Source organism: Ascaphus truei, unplaced genomic scaffold, assembly GCF_040206685.1.
Source record: "Ascaphus truei isolate aAscTru1 unplaced genomic scaffold, aAscTru1.hap1 HAP1_SCAFFOLD_589, whole genome shotgun sequence".
NCBI classification, from domain to species: domain Eukaryota; kingdom Metazoa; phylum Chordata; class Amphibia; order Anura; family Ascaphidae; genus Ascaphus; species Ascaphus truei.
Window position 1 is genome coordinate 142592 of NW_027456921.1, and position 24158 is coordinate 166749.

A 24158-nucleotide genomic window follows, 5' to 3' on the forward strand; every position below is an offset into this window, starting at 1 on the left:
AGGGGCAGTGAGGGATGAGGGAGACAGGGTGACAGACAGGGGGTGAGGGTTGGGGTTCCCCAGAATTTAAAAATCATATTCTGGGGTTTCCTAACCAAAAAAAGTTCACACGGCATTCAGCATCCTTGTACAATATGCGTAATGTTGGGTATTGTGTGCTATTCTTCAAATATACTTTTGAAACATGTATATATTACGTTGCCATCCATCAGGGCAGTGAAACAGCAAAGAGAGGCAGCACTCAGAGGTAAGTGTACAAAGAATTGTATTGTAGCAGACACAAAAATCTGACTTTCGATTCTCTCTCTCTCTCTCTTTATATAGTATACACTGTGTGTGTGATATATATATATATATATATATATATATATATATATATATATATATATATATATACGCACAGATAAACAGATACACATGCACGCATAAATATGCGCACGCACACAGATGCACAGATAAGCGCACACACAAATACACACACACAGACACACACACAAAAGGAATATGAAAAGTGACAGATCTAGTATAACAAGTGACTGACATACGCAGGGTTAAAAAGAAAAGAGACAGTCGGATACACACAGAGAAGTGATCATATGGATAACCTGTATCGGTGACAGACTTCAGGAGAAATTATATGACCCAAATTATTGAGGAACCAACCAGGAGAGGGGCAATACTGGATTTGTTCATATCAAACAATATAGAGGTAATAACAAATATTCAAGTCCTGGGACATTTGGGTAACAGTGATCATAACATGGTCTCATTTGAAATAAATTGAGTGTGAGATGGGTAGGCAGATTATTGGAGATAAGGAAAAAGATGAGGCATTAAACAAATTCTTTGCCTCTGTGTTTACCAGGGAAGAATCAAATTCAATAGTAGTGCCGCAGGAGGAAGCCACAACCTCCACATTAATGAGCAATTGGTTAACTGAGGAAGAAGTTCATAAGCGACTTGAAAAAATGAAAGTAAATAAGGCACCTGGCCCCGATGGCATACAGCCAAGAGTTCTCAAGGAGTTAAGCTCAGTAATAGCCAAACCATTATATTTAATATTCAAGGACTCCATTTCCACAGGCTCAGTACCACAAGATTGGCGTAAAGCAGATGTGGTGCCTATATTTAAAAAGGGAGCTAGATCACAACCGGGAAATTACAGACCTGTAAGCCTGACTTCAATAGTAGGGAAACTACTTGAAGGTTTAATACGGGATAATATTCAGGAATACCTAATGGAAAACAAAATTATTAGTAATAGTCAGCATGGATTTATGAAGGATAGATCTTGCCAAACTAACCTTATTTGTTTCTTTGAGGAGGTAAGTAGGAATTTAGACCAGGGTAATGCAGTTGATGTGGTCTACTTAGATTTTGCAAAGGCTTTTGATACGGTTTCACACAAGAGGTTGGTGTACAAAATAAAGAAAATTGGACTCAGTAATAATATATGCACCTGGATTGAAAACTGGTTAAAGGACAGACAACAGAGGGTTGTCATAAATGGAACTTTTTCAGGTTGGGCTAAAGTCATGAGTGGAGTACCTCAGGGATCGGTTTCATCACTCACAGGTTTTTTACCTCCCACAACGGACACTGACTGAGCTCTATTCCAATTGCCTGATTTTGGGGCTTTCTTGTAAGTTCCCATTGCATCTGTGTGTTCCATGATGTTTGCTCACTAAATCCATTTGTTGTCCTTTCAATCCGTGCAGCAATTCTTTATTGTCCTCTCTCCATGTCCCCATTATAGTTATAGGGTTATCATAATTTCATCACACAGTGTTGCACTATCATCTGTGTGAGGCTTTGTCCCTTTATGTTCACCCGGTGTACTGCGCTCCCTGACTTCTCGACACTACAACTAGTAAAGGATCAACAAGGAAGATCCATTGAAGGTTGAGCTACAATTGAACACTGGTTGTATATTTTATTTTCTCCTTTTTTCTTTTTATTGTTGCCTCACCCTTATTGTTGGTTCACCATTGTATGTCATTTTTCCCTACCTGGAACACCCTCAGGAGCGCCTGGTGATTTCCGTGTTCTTTTATCAAATGGGCAATGGATGGAAGGGAAGTAAACATAATTATGCCCCTTTACAAAGCACTAGTAAGACCACACCTTGAATATGGAGTACAATTTTGGGCACCAAATCCTAAGAAAAGACATTATGGAACTAGAGAGAGTGCAGAGAAAATTAATAAAGGGGGTGGACAATCTAACTTATGAGGAGAGGCTAGCTACACAGCAGGGGGTTCCTGCAAACTGAATGGGACTGCAGGGACCCCTGCTGTGTCAATCCGATGGGCCATTAAGAATTTTACAGAAATGTTGAGTCAATTACTGTGAGATACCCCAGAATCTCCAAGGAATTTCTCCGGTAAGCGTTCTAATACTGGTGGCTGCATCAGTAAATTATTTTTAGTTACATTAGAAAAGAGGCGTCTAAGAGGGGATATGATAACTATATACAGTACAAATATATTCGGGGACAATACATGGAGCTTTCAAAAGACCTATTCATCCCACGGGCAGTACTAAGGACTCGGGGCCATCCCTTAAGGTTGGAGGAAAGGAAATTTCACCAGCAACAAAGGAAAGGGTTCTTTACAGTAAGGGCAGTTAAAATGTGGAATTCATTACCCATGGAGACTGTGATGGCAGATACAATAGATTTGTTCAAAAAAAGGTTGGATATCTTTTTAGATGGGAAAGGTATACAGGGATATACCAAATAAGTATACAGTACATGGGAAGGATGTTGATCCAGGGATTAATCCAATAGCCAATTCTTGGAGTCAGGAAGGAATTAATTTTTCCCCTTAATGGGGTTTTTTGTTTGCCTTCCTCTGGATCAATAAGTAAGTATAGATATAGGATAAAGTATCTGTTGTCTAAATTTAGCTTAGGTTGAACTGTATGGACCTACATCTTTTTTCAACCTCATCTACGATGTAACTATGTAAGTTACAATAAAAGCCAGACAAACACTCCGGGTATTAACGTTTTATTTAAACACCTGAAATCTTGACCCTCCGCCTGCAGTTTGGGAAAGGCAGAGGTTTTGGGATCTGTGTGTGTGGGGTTTACTGTGTCTGGGGAGACCCCTAAATGTTCTGTGTGACCCCTAAATATTCTCTCTGTGTTTGGGAAGACCCCTAAATGTTCTCTCTGTGTTTGGGAAGACCCCTAAATGTTCTGTGTGACCCCTAAATGTTCTCTCTGTGTTTGGGAAGACCCCTAAATGTTCCCCAGTGTCGCTCGCTTCAAAATAGCCCAGAAAAGTAGCCTTGAGCCCTCTGTGACAGGGCGCTATGCCCAGAGGGACTAGGCTCCCCTTACCTGTGAGTGTGGACTGCGTCCCCCCTGGCCTCTCCCCCCCCTCTGGCAGCAGGGCTGACGTGGCAGGGGGAAGGGTCAGGGAGGTTAGAAATAGACAGAGGCAGGGGCACGGGGTCAGTCTGCACCCGGGCATGAGATTCCCGCCCACTCTGCCCTTTAATGTGAATACTGTTAAATATGTTGTTTGTACGTGTTTAAAATAAAAAAAGGAATAAATAAATAACTAGAATTTATACTGAGTTTGTGTTAGTAACTCCCTTAACTTCTCCAACAGCTGTTGAGTTCCCCTTTGGCGCTTAACATGTTAGAAAGACGTGTCACTATTTCTCTGCATTAATTTGCAGGTCATTGGAAGAGTTGCACAGTGACAGCAATTTGTACACTCACCATCTTCACCCGAGGCGGCTCCTCCTTTTCAGCCATTGTTTGCTCCTCCTGGCTGAATTGCGGCTGTGGTCTTATCCCCTCTCTGCCTCCGATCTGTATGAAGGACAATGCTTTTAGAGATATTCTGGGCCCTTCCAACTCCCCAATCGGACCCTTCCCCTCCCTGACCTTGCAGCGCACAGTATTACCTGCTATGATGCCTCTCAGCATACCATGGTAACTCATTCTGAACATACATGTGTCCTTTCTACATGTTACTCAGCTTGTATGACCAGGGCCGCAGACAGGTTTCCTAGGGCCCAGGACTAGAGCTTCCACCGGGGCCCCCCACCCACGTGTTGGCGACATTGCGAGCACCCTCTACCCCCATTTTCTCTTACACTGACCCCTTCTCACACACCACTTCGCTCTCTCATCCCCCTCTTACACTCCCACCTCTGTCTGTCAGTCTCCCCTTCTCTCTTACACCCCTCTGTCTCAAACTCCCCCTCTGATCCCACACTACATAACCCCCATCCCCAGTACACTCACACAATAAGTCCCCTCCCCAAATACACACACATACACAGTAAGCGCCCCTTCCCAAATACACAAACACAATACGCACCCCCCCCCAAATTAACAATGGCACAAATAAATTAGCTTATAATTAAAATTTCGTAGAGCGTTGGATCCCTTTTTTACTGACCCCTCCTCAAATACACACACATACTGTACAGAGTAAGCGCACCTTCCCAAATACACACAAACACACACACAATAAGCCGTCCTTCCCAAATACACACACATACACAATAAGTGCCCCTTCCCAAATACACACACACACAATAAGCCCGCCTTCCCAAATACACACACACAATAAATACCCATCCCAAATACACACACACACACACACACACACACACACACACACAATAAAGACCCCTCCTGAAATACACACACACTAAGCCCGCTCCTCAAAGGTTGTCCTTTAATCAGATCTTACCCGAGGTGTCTCTCTCTCCCTGGGGAAAGTGCGCCTTTACGCTGGGAGGCTCCTTCCGCTCTGAAATGTCCAAGTATCCGCTCTACAAGTAGCTCACGTTGGGAGGAAACTCCTTGCAGACGCAGTCAGCAGCTGTGCAGGTTATTGCAGTCAGCAGCAAGTGATAACAGCACAAGCCCAGTGACACAGGGCTCAGGTACAGGGCGGTTGGGCTGTAACCACGGAAATCAGGTAGCACATAAACATGGCATTTTTTGAGCTGTAGAATGATGATGTGCGTCACATTCTGGGCTCAGCCCCTGAGCTCTCTCAGCTGCTACCAGCGTGTGATAATAGGAGAGATCCCTATACTGGGATGTGAGAAGAAACATGGTGGCCATTTACTGTAATACTGTGTCCCATAACCTGCTGTATATGAAGTGTCATTTACACTCATTAGTAAAGACGCTAAACATTGAAAAATAGCTTCTGGCAGCTTGGCTCATTTTCTCTACAAATGTTCAATGAGAAAGTTGAATTAAACATCTTGTGATTTTTCAAACGGGCTAAAGTGTTAAAATAAACCCTCTGGGAGGTAAGAGCTTTACCCAAGGCCGTGATCATACCAAAAGCTGCGGCCGCGCGCTCCCTCAGGGCGATGCGCCCGCCCCAAATCTGCACTGCAGGCAGGCGGCATCGAGAGGTGACAGGGAGGCGCAGCCATGACATCACACGAGCGCTTCGCCCTCATTGGCTGAACCGCTCAGTGACGCGTCGCCCGGCAAGATCAAATTCTGAGGTCTGTTCTAAATTGGAGGGCGTGATGGTGCGGGCGGTTACTGCGCGCTCATTGTAATGCTGTAGTGTGTAAGGCCTCGTTCAGGGTGCAGGCTTCGGAGGGAGGGCGTGCTGCCGTGCGAGCTGCCGTGGGACACAAAGTATTCAAATTGAATACTGGTTGTCAGGGTAGCAGCTGCCCTGTCTCCGAAGCCCGGCGTTGACGCTGAATACAGTTTCAATAAACGAAAAAATCTCTCTCCCACTGCCCCCTCTCTCTCTCATCCAATATCCCTTCTCTCTCTCATCCCCTATCCCTGTCCCCCCTCTCTCTCATCCACTATCCCTGTCCCCCCTCTCTCTCATCCACTATCCCTGTCCCCTCTCTCTCATCCACTATCCCTGTCCCCTCTCTCTCTCATCCACTATCCCTGTCCCCTCTCTCTCTCATCCACTATCCCTGTCCCCTCTCTCTCATCCACTATTCCTGTCCCCTCTCTCTCTCATCCACTATCCCTGTCCCCCCTCTCTCTCATCCACTATCCCTGTCCCCCCTTTCTCATCCACTATCCCTGTCCCCCCTCTCTCTCATCCACTATCCCTGTCCCCTCTCTCTCTCATCCACTATTCCTGTCCCCTCTCTCTCTCATCCACTATCCCTGTCCCCTCTCTCTCATCCACTATTCCTGTCCCCTCTCTCTCTCATCCACTATCCCTGTCCCCCCTCTCTCTCATCCACTATCCCTGTCCCCCCTTTCTCATCCACTATCCCTGTCCCCCCTCTCTCTCATCCACTATCCCTGTCCCCTCTCTCTCTCATCCACTATCCCTGTCCCCTCTCTCTCTCATCCACTATCCCTGTCCCCTCTCTCTCTCATCCACTATCCCTGTCCCCTCTCTCTCTCATCCACTATCCCTGTCCCCTCTCTCTCTCATCCACTATCTCTGTCCCCTTTCTCTCTCTCACGCATCCCCTATCCCTGTCCCCCCTTTCTCATTCAATATCCCTACCCCCCCTCTATCTCTCATCCACTATTTCTGTTCCCCCTCTCTCTCTCATCCACTATCCCTGTCCCCCCTTTCTCATCCAATATCCATGTCCCCTCTCTATCTCTCATCCACTATTTCTGTTCCCCCTCTCTCTCTCATCCACTATCCCTGTTCCCCGTCTCATCCAATATCCCTGTCCCCCCTCTCTCATCCACTATCCCTGTTCCCCCTCTCTTTCTCATCCACTATCCCTGTTCCCCCTCTCTCCCTCTCATCCAATATCCCTGTCCTCCCTCTCTCCCACTATCCCTGCCTCTCTCTCTCATCCAATATCCCTGTCCCCTCTCTCCCAATATCCCTGTCCCCTCTCTCATCCACTATCCCTGTCCCCCCTCTCTCCCACTGCCCCCTCTCTCTCTCATCCAATATCCCTTCTCTCTCTCATCCACTATCCCTGCCTCCCCCCTCTCGCTCTCCCCTGTCTCCCCTGCTCCCCCTTCTCCTCTCCTTCCTCCCCTCCCTCTCCTCTCCCTCTGTCTCTCCCAATATCTCGTTTTCCCACCCCTAAGGAACACACACAGTGCGCTGTGCAGTGGGGGGTTTAATGGGGGGAGGAGGGAGGGGGGGTGAGATGTGGGGATTACAAAGGTAAATTGGGGGGGATTAATTGGGGGGGGGGGGGAGGCTGCTCCTTAAATTTGTCCTGGGCCCATGATTTCTATTTACGGATATATTCCAATAAAGAATTTCACTTGTGAGCACATTCACATGTCTTAGACAGGTCTGCAACCCTAATTCTTTATGGGACTCTTATCTCCGTTGGAACCTCACAGGTTTATATATTCTACTCTAATTACGGGTTGCCAAGCAACCAACTGGCTATAAATATCAGGAGCCTTGTCCATTCAGTATCAGCCTTTTGAGAAAGTCGCCCTCTGGTGACAAAACGCGCCAGGGATTCCAATTGCGCAATTACGTCATTGCGACGCTACGCACGCGCACGAGGCAGCATTGAAGCGCGAGATCTACATTGCGGCCATTCAAGTGGGAGAGGCGAACTACGGGACCATATGGACTGAATCTTTGTCGGCGAATTACACCACTGGCCTCCTGTGAACATCATCATCTCCACGCAGCCCTGAGGGAGCTAAGACTTGTGGACGTTTGCAGTGCAGAGACCGGATGGTGGTGATTTATTCACACATTGTTTTATTTGAATTTTACTCTTGTGAGTGTAATTCTCCCCCCCCTTCCCTTTTAACATTAAATCAACAATATTACGCTATGGGGCGTGCGCTCTCTCTTCTTTCTCTTTTATATATATATATATATATATATATATATATATATATATATATATATATACAGTGTTCGACAAATCACCCAAAAATCTACTCGCCCAACCAAAAAATCTACTCGCCACCTAGTCCCGCCCCCAACCCCGCCCCTAGTCCCGCCCCCAACCCCGCCCCCAACCCCGCTTTAAAATAAAACATATGAATAAAATCCATTTAAATGACAAATATATTTATTGTATTACATTATACTACAATTAGCCCTTGTTACGTGTGTGTGTGTGTGTGTCTGTGTAAATGTCGATCTAGAAATAAAAGCCAGGTGTGAATGACTAGTTTCCTGAACCCCTTAATCAGTGTCTGGATGCCCCCGCTTCACAATATCTAAAGCAGAAATCCCGCCTGGGATCTTACCTGATCCGTAGTCCTACTACTAGAAATCCTCCCCAGGGAGGTCAGTACGCCGCACAGCCGTGGAATAAAAGCTTCAGGAAAGGCTGATCAGTGTGGCATGAAACTTTAATAGAACATAGTGCAAACGGATCCTCTTGACGCGTTTCAGCCCGTCAGGCCTTTGTCAAAAGAGTGATCCGTTTGTAAAAACATGATGCATATATAGCAAATGCAAGTAACAACACCTGTGGTCAAGCCCCAAACAAATGGGTAACAGGTGTACATCCTGACATTGCTGATAATGGCATGTGAAGTTAAAAACATAGCTGGGGTTAAAAATGACCAATCTATATGTTTGGCAAGAAAAAGCATATACAATACAATACATGTATAACCAAAATCACTAGTATATTGGTCAAAAGAACTAAAAACATGTACATTAAAAGAAAAAAGCACCAATGTAAATAAAGTTTATAATGAAATACAACAATAATATTATGAAATCACCCGGACTCCTAATTTTTGATTTTTACAAGAGAAAATTGAGAGAGCTGTCATTAACAAATAGCTTGTTGATCTTATTATTTACATAATAATTATCTTAGTAATGAAACAATAAGAAATAATACAATAAATGCAATGAAGTATAAAGGAATAAATGGGAAACCAGATAAAGGGAAGAGGGGGGGGGAAGGGAGGGAAAGGGGGGGGGGAAGGGGGAGGGGGAGGGGGGGGAGGGGGGAAGGGAAGGAAGAGGAAGCATATGATAAAACCAAAGAATATATATATGCTTTATGCAACAGTTAATCTCCAAGAAAATGTTTCAATTCCCATTCAACATTTAGCCGTAAGGCTGCAAAGTATTCAGGGAAAATATCCATGACATCTCCTTTTTATTTAGTCGGTTCAATCTATCGCCTCCCCTAATACAAGAGGGGACGTGTTCAACCGCACAAAATGAGAAATTTTTAAGTCCACCAAGTGGACATTGTACAAAATGTTTGGATAGTGGATGTACTAAATCTTTCTTATTGATTAATCTGACATGTTCTGAGATACGAATGTACAATGATCTGATGGTTCTGCCCACATATTTATATCGACATCCGCATGTAATTACATATACAACGTGACTTGTTTGACAGTTAATAAAGGTGTTAATTCTATGTTTACCTTTTGGAAACAATGTGTGTACTCTCTTAGTTGGTGTGGCATATTTGCAACATTTGCAGAAACTGCATCTAAAGAAACCTCTGGGTATGTTACTCATACGGGATTGACTTGGAGATTTGTACAAGCTTTTAGAAATGGATGAGGCTAATGTGTTGGCCCTTCTGAAAGCAAATCTGGGACCGTGTGTCGTATATGTATCCAAATCTTTGTCCAGTTTTAATATGTTCCAATGTTTGGACACTATCTGTCTAATTTGTGACGCCTGTTTGCTAAATTTTGTAATGAATAATGGCATATCCTGAAATTTTGTTTGTTTGTTTCTAATTTTCTTTTTCAATAGATCCCCACGGTCCACAGTTTTAGCATTAAGGAGGGCCACATCAACATCGGCTTTATTGTATCCCCTGGATAAGAATTTATCACTTAGTGTTTTGGAGTGTTTCAAAAAGGTTTCTGGGTCTGAACAAAGGCGTCTATAACGCAGAAATTGTCCCTTAGGGATCCCACGTATCAATGTTTTAGGATGACTGCTTCTGGCGTGTAGATATGAATTCCTGGCATGTGGTTTTGTATATATATCAGTATGTATACCAGTGATAGGGTCACCATGGATGGTCACATCAAGGTAATTGATTTTAACAGTATCAGTTTCAAAAGTAAAGTGAAGATTCATATTATTAGTATTAAGAGTTTCAATGAATGTGTGAAGACTATTTAGATCACCCTCCCAAATGAAAATCAAATCATCAATGAAACGTTTATAAAAAATAATGTTAGAACGAAATGAATTAGTGCTACCATAAATGTGAATAGATTCCCATAAACCCATGAACAAATTAGCATATGAGGGTGCAAAAGAAGTCCCCATAGCTGTGCCCTGTTTTTGAAGAAAAAATTGTGTGTCAAAAAGAAAATAGTTATGTGTGAGTAAAAAAAGAATAGAATCAGTAATAAAAGTGATTTGTGCTATGGAAAGTGTAGAAAGTTGTAAGTAGTGATTAATGACCCTTAGGCCGTGCTCGTGTTCAATAATAGTGTACAGTGATGTGACGTCCATGGTGACCCATCGATATCCCTCCTTCCAAGACATATCTTCTAATGAAATTAACAATGCTGTAGTGTCTTCAATGAATGAAGGTAAGGTTTTTACAATGGGTTGCAGAAATTTGTCCACATAACGTGAAACACCATCTCCCAAAGATCCAATACTGGAGACAATAGGCCTCCCCGGGGGGTTCTCCAGTGATTTGTGGATCTTTGGGAGATGGTGGAAAATTGGAATTGTAGGAAACTCACATGCCAGATATTGCCTTTCTTTGTTAGATAAAACATATAAAGTGTCGCCAAGTTCTAAAAGATCTTGAAGCTCCCCCAGGAACCCCTTTGTTGGATCTGATTTTAGTGTGGCATAAAAATCTTTGTTGCTCAAAAGTCTTAAAGCCTCGTCCCGGTATTTGATGGATGACTGTACAACTATTGCTCCTCCCTTATCAGCATTTTTTATGATTATGTCTGTATTTTTCTTCAGTAGATCTAAATCAATTCTTTCCTGTGGGGTAAGATTATCTGATACATATGATGAATCAGAGAATGAGTAGCCTTTGGCTAGTAACCTCAAATCTCTGTCCACCAGCCTCTCAAATGTTGACAGACATGGGCCCTTGGTGTTGTTTGGCACAAATAAAGACCGTTTTTTAAGTTTAGAATCAGTATGGCCGAAAAAGGGAGGTTCAATAGTTGCCTCTGTGTGTCCCTCATCGTATAAGGACTGCATATCAAACTCAACCGTGCTTTCAGCAAAGGTTGGAGCCTTAATCACAATGGCATTGTCAATGATGGTTTGTGATGTGTTTGTGATAGATTGAGATAAAGTTTTGTTAGTGTTTTTAGAAAACAATTTCTTAAGAGCCCATTTGCGTGTGTATTTTTGTAAGTCAATTATCGTTGTGAAGAGGTCAAAATTTTCTTGGGGGGCATAATTCAAGCCTTTATTGAGCAACAATATTTGGGATGATGTCAAAGTCAGGTCAGAAATATTAATAACGTTGTTATGTTGAGGATCTAAGAATATTTCTTCCTCTTGTTGTCTGTCCCGTATGATTTTTCTGTTTTTCTTGCCCCTTCTATACTTTTTGAGTTTTTTGACTGGGTATTGTCAGAATTAGAATGTGTTGGTCGTGAGCGATCTTCCCTAGGATTCATCATGTATGTTCTGTCAAAATACCCGCCCTCTGAGTCATTAGTGGTGTGTTTGTCGTGGGCAATGAAAGAGACGGATGGTCTGTCATTGTAATCAGAGGAATCAGTGTCAAAACTTTGTCTCCGTTCTGTGTGGGGTGACTTTAAAATTGATCTGGTGTTAGGTTTTGATGTGTTAACCTCCTCCTCTGACGACCACCTGCGTGGTGTGGATTGGGAGGGAAATCTGTTTCTATTGAACTCCCTAGTGGGAACAGGTCTCTCCCAGACATAGACCTGACCTTTTTCATAGTCAGTCCTATCTCTGGAGAATTTATCCTGTTTTTTATCAATAACACCTTTCTCCATTTTATCAATATTTTGTAGGAGAATTTTATCATTGTGGGGGAACCTGTCCCTCAATGTCCTGGTACCCTCATTCCCGCAATGTTATACATTGGAGGGGAGGTGTTACCTACCTGTCTTCTGGGTTAGGGGGGGTTCCGATGTCTTCCGTATGAAGCTTGAGTCAGATCTGGAAGAAAGCAGAATAGGTTATTTCGGTGTAGTATAGGGTAGTTAAGATATATAGGGTAAATAAGAGATCCAGAAACAGAGTGAGAGACAGACACAGGGAGAGGGTGAGAGAGAGAGAGAGAGAGGGGGGGTGAGAGAGAGAGGGGGTGAGAGAGAGAGGGGGTGAGAGAGAGGGGGTGTGAGAGAGAGGGGGTGAGGGGGTGAGAGAGAGAAGGTGTGAGAGAGAGAGAGAGAGAGAGAGGGGGGGTGAGATAGAGAGAGAGGGGGTGAGAGAGAGAGAGGGGGTGAGAGAGAGAGAGAGAGAGAGAGAGAGGGGGTGAGAGAGAGAGAGGGTGAGAGAGAGAGACGGGGCGAGAGACGGGGGTGTGACGGGGTGATTGGGTGGGGTGACGAGGTGATTGGGTGGGGTGACGGGGTGATTGGGTGGGGTGACGGGGTGATTGGGTGGGGTGACGAGGTGATTGGGTGGGGTGATGGGGTGATTGGGTGTTGTGATTGGGTGGGGTGACGGGATGATTGGGTGGGGTGACGAGGTGACTGGGTGGGGTGACGGGGTGATTGGGTGGGGTGACGGGGTGATTGGGTGGGGTGACGGGTGATTGGGTGATTGGGGGTGGGGTGATTGGGTGATTGGGGGTTGGGGTGCTGTGACACTTCTGGTATCCTACACACACTCTCCCACGCACACACACTCTCCCACACACTATACACACACACACCCAAATACACACACCCATATACACACACACGCCCATATACACACACACACCAATATACACACACACACCCATATACACACACACACCCATATACACACACACATACAAAGACCCATATACACACACACGCACACACAAAGACCCATATACACATACACACACAGACCCATATACACACACAGACACAAAGACCCATATACACACACACACACAGACCCATATACACACACACACAGACCCATATACACACACAGACAGACCCATATACACACACACACACACAGACCCATACACACACCCCCATACACACACCCCCATACACACACACACACACACACACACACACCCAGACCCATACACACACACACACACACCCAGACCCATATACACTCATATACACACACACACACACACACACAGACCCATATATACACACACCCAGACCCATACACACACACACACACACACCCCCATACACACCCCCCCCCCCCCCACACACACACACACACACACACACACACACACACACACACACACACACACACACACACACACACACACACACACACACACACACCCAGACCCATACACACACAGACCCATATACACACACACAGACCCATATACACACACAGACCCATATAAACACACAGACAGACCCATATACACACACACACACAGACCCATATACACACACACACACAGACCCATACACACACCCCCAGACACACACCCAGACACATATACACTCATATACACACACACACACACACACACACACAGACCCATATACACTCATATACACACACAAACACACACACCCATATACACTCATATACACAAACACACACACACACACAGACCCATATACACACACACCCAAACCCACACACACACACACACACACACACACACACACACACACACACACACACACACACACACACACACACACACACACACACACACACACACACCATACACACACACACACACACACACACACACACCCAGACCCATACACACACACACACACACACACACACCCAGACCCATACACACACCCATACACCCATACACACACACACACACACACACACACACACACACACACACACACACACACACACCCATACACCCCCGCCCTCCCCCCGACCATCTCCCGGCCTGCTTGGGCAGCCACGGGACCGTGGGGAAGCGAAGACCAAGGAGGTAGGGTGGGGGAACACCCCCGCTACCATCTCCAGCCCCGCGCGGGACCGGGGAAAGAAGGAGGGGAACACCCCCACTACCATCACTCGAAGCGCGAGTATCGGGGGAAGCGGGAAGTGGCGTGGGACCGGTGAGAGAAGGGGGGGACACCCCCCACTACCATCACTTGCGGCGCCAGTATCGGGGGAAGCCGGAAGCGGCGCGGGACCGGGGAGAGAAGGGGGGGGGGGCACCCCCACTACCATCATTGGCCTGGCGGCGCGAGTATCGAGGGAAGCGGCGCGGGACCGGGGAGAGAAGGGGGGGGACACCCCCACTACCATCACTTGCTCCGCAGTGCGAGTATCGAGGGAAGCGGCGCGGGACCGGGGAGAGAAGGGGGGGGACACCCCCTCTACCATCACTCGCCCCGCGGCACGAGTATCGAGGGGGAGGGGGGGAGGAAGCGGGGAAACACCTTGGCTCGCAGGAAAGGAGAAGAGGGGCCGGAGGATTGGAGTGTACTTACTCTGCAACATAACTCCGGCCAGAAAGAATGGCCGCTCGCTGGGGGCGGGCTCATATAGAGCCTGACCGCGCGCCCACAATGCCTGGGAGAGCGCGCCAATCAGCTGTCAGGTAGGGGAGTTTTTTTTTTTTTTTCAGGCACCACGAGCAGGGAAAATTTTAGCGCGAGCGGGGGAATTTAAAAAAAAAAAGACGTGTGCTGCTTGGGCCAATATTTACTCGCCCGGGGATTAAATCCACCCGCCCCGGGCGTGTAAATGTATAGGATTGTCGAACACTGTATATAATATATATATACATGTAGAGGTATCAGTACCGTGTTAGCCGAGCTTCAATAATCAAAAAATAAATAGATGATACCGTTCTGTGGCTAACGAAATGCTTTTATTTGTGCGAGCTTTCGAGATGACGTCATTAAAAGAAACATGGTTGGCCTCACATGGTACCATAGCCAATCAGAGCGTGGGAACTCCATCCCATCTCTGATTGGCTCTAGTAGACCATGTGACAGAGGCTTGGGGGAGAACGGATGTGACGTCTTTGAAAGCCTGTCACATGGTACTAGAGCCAATCAGAGTTGGGATGTATTTCCCACGCTCTGTTTGGCTACCATACCATGTGAGACCGGCCATGTTTCTTTTAATGACGTCATCTTAAAGGCAATTGAAGCAAAGCCATTCTGATTGGCTGTGCTTTCATTGCCTTTAAAGGACGTCATAATTTTTTTTGCATCGGCCAAATCACATGTTTCTCATGGCCCAATCAGGACCGTGGGAAACATTTGACCAAAATGTGACGTCATAGGTCTATAAAAGCCTATGTCGCCTCATTTTGAAGCTAGTCGCCGAGGAGGGAACATCTCCCCTCCTAAGAAGAGAAGAAGGGCGTGGCGTAAGAAGACGGAAGAAGACCCCGGAAGACCCCAAAGAAGACACAGACGTGGATTTGTTATGGTTTATTATTTTATGGCTTACCTGTGGATTGGTTCCTGTGCTTCCGGGTCGATTGGATTTCGGTGAGTGGACATCTAATGGTGAGTAAACAAAAGAAAAGTTTATTATTTGAACTTTTACAGGTTTTTATAATTTTTCATTCATGTCTTTTATTTTTTCACTCCCATTTAATGCCCGTTACTGTATCTATGTATATAATACATTCACGGACACTGAATGGGTGTATTGTATGTGAATTTTGTATGTAAATGCATTGTATTTTATGCTGTATTATTGCCCCTGTATGTTATGTTTATCTATCTGTATGGATAGACATAAAGGGATAATAATTGATTGTTTGGCTCATGTTTAGGTTCTTTTCATGTATGGATAATGTATTTAGCATCTTTATTTTGTCATTTTTGTGAATAATTTCTATTTAGCTAATGCCTTCTTTATGGTAGTAAGATTAGAATGATGGTGGTTACTTTAAATTAGATTTGTTTTGCCAATGGTTTGGCTTTAGCAATTGAGTAGGGAATTGTATAATTGATTTGTATTGTATTTTAATTGTTTGAGGAAATGGATTAATTGATTGATGCTAATTGTATTGATGTTGGTTAGATTCTAATTGATTTTCAGGATGGCATTGGTGGTTAGGGGACATTGTTCATAGTGTATTTTATTGTTACATATATTTTGCATAGTGTTATATGATGCACATATTAATTGCATCATGTACACACTCTATGCAATTTTGTGACATTTCATAGACATTTGTGTAGCTGCAGTTTGTTTTTTTTATATTTGCAATGGCTGCTGGATTTATTACAACATGAAATGTGGTGGTTTTAAGATTAAAAATTAATGTTTTGATTTGTGGATGTTTTATGTGTTTCATAATGGGCAAATAATATATTATCCATATCTGGATAATAGTTATTTTGCACATTATTGTACTGTATGTGTTGGGGGGGGGGGGGGGAAGTGTATTGGCCCCAAGGGTATGTGGGTAGGCCACCCTTGTGGGTAGTGGGTGAGGGTGGTTAGGCCTCACAGGGTGGGGGGTTAGAGTTGGAGGGGATGTAGGCCTCCCAAATGGTGGGTGAGGGTGGGTTAACCCCTTAATGACTGTAGCGGTTAATAACCGCTATGGTGATTAAGGGGTATGGGGACATTACATTGGCTATTGTAATTGTTGTGCATGTTTTGCAGCACCGTAGGGGCATGGGCAGGATGAAGATGAGGATAAAGACGGCCTTCATCGTGGGTGCCTGTAAAACGTAAGTGTAAAATGTTTTTATTGTATTTATTGTCATTTATATGTATTTTAAATGGGCAAATGCATTATTATCCATACAGTATGTGGATAATAGTAATTTTGCCCATTGCAGTACTGTATGTGTTAGGGGGCGGGGGGGATGTGTGTTGTTTATTGGGGGCAATTGTCCCCAATAAACATGCTAATGTGCCTTAACCCCTTCATTGCCTTAGCGGCTATCCGCTAAGGTAATGAAGAAGCATTAATGTATTTTTATTAATAGTGTGCGGTAGCAGGGGGTCCATGAGCTGAACCGCATTGATTTCTGCCTCAGAGACCCCCTGCTTCCCGTGTTACATGCCCCACTTTGGGGCATCGGTGCCAGTGCGGACGCCATCTTCATAGAGCCCACGTCACGTCTTGGACGCTATAAAGATGGCGGTGGCACTGGCACCCGATGCCCCATACCGGGGCCTGTAACTCGGGAAGCAGGGGGTCTCTGAGGCAGAAATCAATGCTTTTCAGCTCAGGGGACCCCCTGCTCCCGCACACTATTATTTAAAATACATTAATGCTGCTTCATTACCATAGCGGATAGCCGCTACGGTAATGAATTATTGTTAATTGTTATGTATGTTTTAATACTAGTGTAGATGTGCAGGGGGTCTCCTGAGCTGAACCGCATTGGTTTCAGGTCCGAGGACCCCTACTTCAGGAGATACAGGCCCCTTTATGGGGTGGCGGTATCCCTCTGCAGAATGTAAATAACCCGGTCACGTGACGCGGGAGCTTTAAACTGCAGGGGACACCGGCACCCCATAACGGGGCCTGTAACTCCTGAAGTAGGGTGTCCTCGGACCTGAAACCAATGAGGTTCAGCTCGTGAGACCCCCTGCTCATGTACACTATTATTAAAATGTTTTTATTTAGTGTACGATCGCCTGTAACAGTCTTGCATGGAGATAGCAAATCTCCATGCAAATGTTACAGGTGGCTTTTTTTTTCTATCAGCTAGCGAACGGAAAGGTTCAGAACGCTAGCAGGGGGAAAAAAAGCAACTCGTACGCTGTGGCTGTTTTGAGCTATTTTGAGCAGGTACGTTAAAAAATGGCCTCAAGGCCTTAGTGCATCGCGTCCCCGACTTCACTTTTTAACGGACCTGCTTTTTGGCCAAATCAGAACGCAAAGCCATTGAGCTTAGTGCATAGCCCCCAGAGAGAGAGAGACAGACACAGAGAGAGACAGACACAGAGAGAGACAGACACAGAGAGAGACAGACACAGAGAGAGACAGACACACAGAGAGACAGACACACAGAGAGACAGACACAGAGAGAGAGATAGACAGACACAGAGAGAGAGAGACAGAAACAGAGAGAGAGAGAGACAGAAACAGAGAGAGAGAGAGAGACAGACACAGAAAGAGACAGACACAGAGAGAGACAGCCACAGAGAGAGACAGACACAGAGAGAGACAGACACAGAAAGAGACACAGAGAGAGACAGACACAGAGAGAGACAGACACAGAGAGAGACAGTCACAGAGAGAGACAGACACACATAGAGAGAGACAGACACAGAGAGAGAGAGACAGACAGAGAGAGAGAGAGAGACAGACAGAGAGAGAGAGACACACAAAGACACACACACACAGAGACACACAGAGAGAGACACACACACACACACACACACAGAAAAAGAGAGACACACAGAAAGAGACACAGAAAGAGAGAGACACACAGAAAAAAGAGAGACACACAGAAAAAGAGAGACACACAGAAAAAGAGACACACAGAAAAAGAGAGACACACAGAAAAAGAGAGACACACAGAGAAAGAGAGACACGCAGAGAAATGGAGACACACACAGAGAAAGAGACACACACACACATAGAAAGAGACACGCACACAAGAAAGTGACACACACAGAGAGAAAGAGACACACAGAGAGACACAGAGGGTGAGAGAATGAGAGAGACAGAGACAGAGAGAGAGAACACACATGCAGAGAGAATGAGGGACAAAGAAAGAGAGTGAGAGGGTAAGAGTGAGAGGGCAAGAGGGCGAGGGCGAGATGGCGAGGGCGACAAAGGGAGAGGGAGAGAGCGACACAGGGAGAGGGCGACACAGGGAGAGGGCGACACAGGGAGAGGGCGACACAGGGAGAGGGAGGGGGTGACACACTCACAGACACACACACTCACTCACAGACACTCACAGACACACACTCACTCACAGACACACACACTCACACTCACTCACAGACACACACACTCACTCTCACTCACAGACACACACACTCTCACTCACAGACACACACAGACTCACTCTCACTCACAGACACACAAACACACTCACAGACACACTCACTCACTCACAGACACACTCACTCACAGACACACACACTCACAGACACACTCAGACACAGACACACTCAGACACAGACACACTCAGACACAGACACACTCAGACACAGACACACTGAGACACACACACTCACAGACACTCACACTCACTCACAGACATGCACACCCACTCACAGACACACAAATACACTCACTCACAGACACACTCACTCACTCAGACACACACACTCACAGACACAAACTCACAGACACACACTCACAGACACATACTCACAGACACACACACTCACAGACACACACTCACAGACACACTCACTCACAGACACACTCACTCACAGACACCTTCACTCAGAGACACACACACTCACAGACACACTCACTCAGACACATTCAGACACACAGACACACACTCACTCACAGACACACACACTCACTCTCACTCTCTCACAGACATGCAGAGACACACTCAGCAACACACACTCAGAAACAGACACACTCAGACACAGACACACTCACAGACACACACACTCACAGACACACACAAACACTCACAGACACACACACTCACTCACTCACAGACACACAGACACTCACTCAGAGACACACACACTCACAGACACAGACACACACACTCACTCACAGACACACTCACTCACAGACACACTCATTCACAGACACACTCATTCACAGACACACTCACACACACACACACACACACACACACACACACACACACACACACACACACACACACACACACACACACACACACACACACACACACACTCACTCACTCACTCACAGACACACTCACTCACAGACACACAGACACACTCACACAGACACACACTCACAGACACACTCACAGATACAGACACTCACAGACACTCACAGACACACACACAGTCACTCAGTCACTCAGTCTGTCACACACACACACTCACCGGGTCGCACGTAACAGCAGTGAGGCCTCTGCACAGCAGTGGGCCCTCCACACGGCAGCGGGGCCTCTGCAAGGCAGGGGGGGTCACACATCGCAGCGGGGGCCTCCGCAAGGCAGCAGGGCTCTCTGCAAGGGGCCGCCGGGGCCGCCCCCCCGAAGCGGCCGACGCCGCAGCATGCTCCCCCCACCGAAGCGAACCCCCTTCAGAGGCGGACACCCCCGGGGAGCAAGCGGGGTTCGAGCAGGAGATCAGGGGGAGGAGATCAGGGGCAGGAGGCGCGCACGGGGGAAGATGGGTTGGCGCTTCCCCCTCCGTATCAAGTTGGGAGCGGATGGGGGCTGGGTTGCGCACGGGGCTTGTGTTGGCGCTTCCCCCTCTGTCCCACGTGGGGAGTGGGGGGGAGGGATGCAGGGAGGCTGGGTTGCTGGGGGGAACAGGCAGCGGGCCCACAGGCAGCGCAGAGGGCAGGACACCCTGCTTGCCCTGTGCATGCGTGCCGGGACAACGGAAATCCCTGCCATCTTTTTCAACTTTTTTTTAAATGTAATTAACTGGCGCCCGGCCGGGCCCCCCCTGACTCACGGGAGGAGATCAGGGGCAGGAGGGGGAGGAGATCAGGAGGGGGAGGAGATCAGGGGAAGGGGCTCTTCCCCGCGTTAACCCAATCAGGGAGGGGGATTATTTATTTATTTTAAAAAAATAAAAAATTGGCACGAGCAGGGGAATTCATAGAAAACGGCTCGCCAGCGGCCTATATCCACTCGCCACGGGCGAGTGGTTATCATTATTTGTCGAACACCGTATATAAATATATATATATATACACACACACATATATATATATATATATATATATATATAAATATATATATATATATATATATATATATATATATATATATATATATATATATATATATATATATATATATGCAAATACAACTGTATGCTCATCTGCATGTCTTAGGCAGGTCTGCAACCCCGCCTTTCCCCATTATCACCCAGCATACAGAATTTCCACTGCAGCCAGGGATTCTGGGAAATGACATGCAAATGAGCACACAATGTCACTTTTTGCCTCAAAAAACATTTTTAACATGGTTCCCTATAGGCTTAAGCTTGCTGCATGGTCACAGCTTTGAGCACAGCCAGGGTTAAGGTGCATACCCAGAAAACCACCCACAGACTGCTGTTTCGACCTTAATGGGTCTCATCAGTGTGGGGTTGATTTTAACTGGGTATACAAAGAGGCTATGGGATAGGCTATACCATAATACTGAGTTAAGTTATGGTGAGTAAAAAAGTGACAAAAACCCTCCACAGGAAAGAAAATATGCAAATACAACTGTTTGCTCAACTGCATGGCTTAGGCAGGTCTGCAACCCCGTGGGTTATCACTTTTTCTACTCACCATTATGGTATATATATATATATATATATATATATATATATATATATATATATATATATATATATACACTGTATACACACACACACACACACACACACACACACACACATATAATCAAAAAATAAATAGATGATACCGTTCTCTGGCTAACAAAATGCTTTTATTTGTGTGAGCTTTCGGGATACACTGATCTCTTCTTCCTGCGATGTTACAAGGAATGAAGCAAGCAAATGGTATACTTAAAAACAGTGTCTCTTGGAATGTTATCTGTGCTTGTCCCTCCCCCGTGTGTGGATGAGATTTATGACTAGAGGTGTTAAATGGTTCCTGAAAGTTAGTGATGTAAGAGTGTGTGTGTATCTGTGTGAATATAAATGAATGGAGAGTCCACAGTGTATACAGTGCTTTACAAAAGGTGTGTGGAGTGAGAGTTAATATAAATGGTGTGGGTAGGTGTGGAAATGTGAGAGATTGTAGCATAACTAAAAGTGTGTGTAGAAACTATGTGGTCCCTATTGGTGTATAGGGATGGAAAAACAAGGAGTATTAGTATGTGTAAGAGACAGCTGTGTGTGCGTACATATAGCCCAGTATGTATAGACATGGCCTATAGCGCTCATGGGAAGAGAGTTCACTTGTGTCAGTAATGACTCATAAAATTTCGATCTCTGTTTAGACCACCGCTAAGTGTCCCGAACAGTTGCATAAATTTGTATTCATGCAACCGTCTCTCTTTCGGTGTTTTAAGATTACCTTTGAGTATGGCCACCTTCAGATCGTTCATCTTATGGCCAGAGTCAGAGAAATGTTCGCTGACAGGACTGTCTCTTGTTCCGCGTGTGATGCTGCGGCGGTACAGGTTCATTCTCTTGTTTAGCACCTGCCCCGTCTCACCTATTTAGTAGCAGCCCCCTGAGCATTTCATGCACATGATGAGGTACACGACATTGCTGGAGGAACAGGTGAACCTTCTTCTGATTTTGTATTCCCGATTCCTGTGCGGTATTTGTATTGTGTCCGCTGTGTAGAGCATTGTGCAGGTTTTGCATCTTGCGTCCTGGCATGGTTTCGTCCCGCATTCAGTTGTAGTGCTGAATACATTACTCCTCACCATAATATTCTTGAGATTATGAGGTTGCCTGTATGATAATAAGAGTGCTTCAGGGAAGACCTGTTGCAGTCTTGTATCTTCCTGGAAGATGAGTTGTAGTTCCCTGGCGATCTTGCATAGGGCTCCTAGGTGTGGGTTATATGTGACCACCAAAGGTACCCTGTCGCTTGTCTTTCTGTTTGTATTCAAGGAGATCACTTCTTGGTATTCTGGTGGCTTTGTGAATTTGCTGGTCTACAATTCTGCGGTTATATCCACGGTTTATAAAATCTGATCTCAAGGCTTTAATCCGCTGGTCTCTGTCTGCTGTGTCGGAGCATATCCGAGTTGTATCGTATGGCTTGACTGAAGATGGTTGCATGTTTGGTGTGTGTCGGGTGGAAGCTGTTGTCCCTCAAATAGCTGGCTCTGTCTGTAGGTTTGCGGTATACAGAAGTCTGTAGTTGGTTGTTCTTTATAGTAATGGGGGTGTCTAGGAAATGTACTTCATCCGGGGAATGGGTGAGTTTGAGGTTGATTGTCGGGTGGAACGGATTGAAGATGTCATAGAAATGTAGGAGATCCTGTTCGCCAGAGGTCCAAATCAGGAGGATGTCATCGATGTAGCGAAGGTATGTAAGGGGTTTCAAGTGACAGGTGGAAAGAAAGTCACTTTCCAGTTTTGCGCAGAACAGATTGGTATACTGTGGCGCCATCCGAGTACCCACAGCGGTCCCGGTTGTCTGGAGGTATGTGTCATTTCCAAAAATAAAATAATATATATATATATATATATATATATATATATATATAGTGGTTGACAAATCAAACGTGTCAAATCAAATTACCAAACGTGTGCTGCTTGGGCCAATATTTACTCGCCCGGGGGTTAAATCCACTCGCCCGGGGCGAGCAAATGTATAGGTTTGACGAACACTGTATATATATATATATATATATATGTAGCCCTTTTTGTGAACGCCTGCAATAAGGAACTACTGTGGTGCATGTACCTGTGTCCTCAGGAGCTCTGAGCCTCCGCTATTTGGGAGCCTGGGGTCATACCTTTACTAATCGCGGTGCAGCGCCTCCACTTGCCCAGGATCCCCATGATAGAGATTATACCCTAAGCAAGAACATCACAACAGCATTATGCAACAGCAACCTTTTATATATCATGCATAAAGAACAAATGATCTGCAGAATAAACATATAACATTACACACACACACCGTGGCTCGGCCACACCTTATTAGGGATAATGTCCTGTACATAGGTGGCTCTGCCACTCTCCCTAGGAGTATGTCTTATAACCAGTATAGGTATGGTACCATAGGATTTGCACAGTTGGCCCAATTAGTTAGTGGGAGGCGGGATCAGCGCCTGGTGACCGGTGTAGGTGCACTTATAAACAATGATACCTTCCGGTCACTGCGATGACCATCACACTCCACGCAGGGTCCTAGCGTTGCTCCAGCCTTTCGCCGTCACTCCTTGCTGCAGCGCCGTCTGTATCCAATCCAAGATGGCGGCCGCAGCTCCGCAGCCAAATCACACTAATGGGAAATGTCCCTACCAACTAAGGCCGTCCTTATAAAACAGCACCCTACGATGACAGGGGAATACTCCTCGGGCCGGGGGGATACCTTTCACCTAAGCGGACGGGTCACTGACCCTCC

At 45.7% G+C, this 24158-nt stretch overlaps 1 protein-coding gene across 1 annotated transcript in view; it reads left to right on the top strand.

Moving 5' to 3' along the window:
• LOC142485404 (uncharacterized) overlaps positions 1–9736 on the top strand; it is a 66657-nt gene extending 56921 nt beyond the window's left edge. The window contains exon 5 of the mRNA XM_075584418.1: positions 9665–9736. Within this exon, the coding sequence (XP_075440533.1) occupies positions 9665–9736 (72 nt within the window). The remainder of the gene's footprint in view (positions 1–9664) is intronic.
• The last annotated feature ends 14422 nt before the right edge of the window (positions 9737–24158 follow it).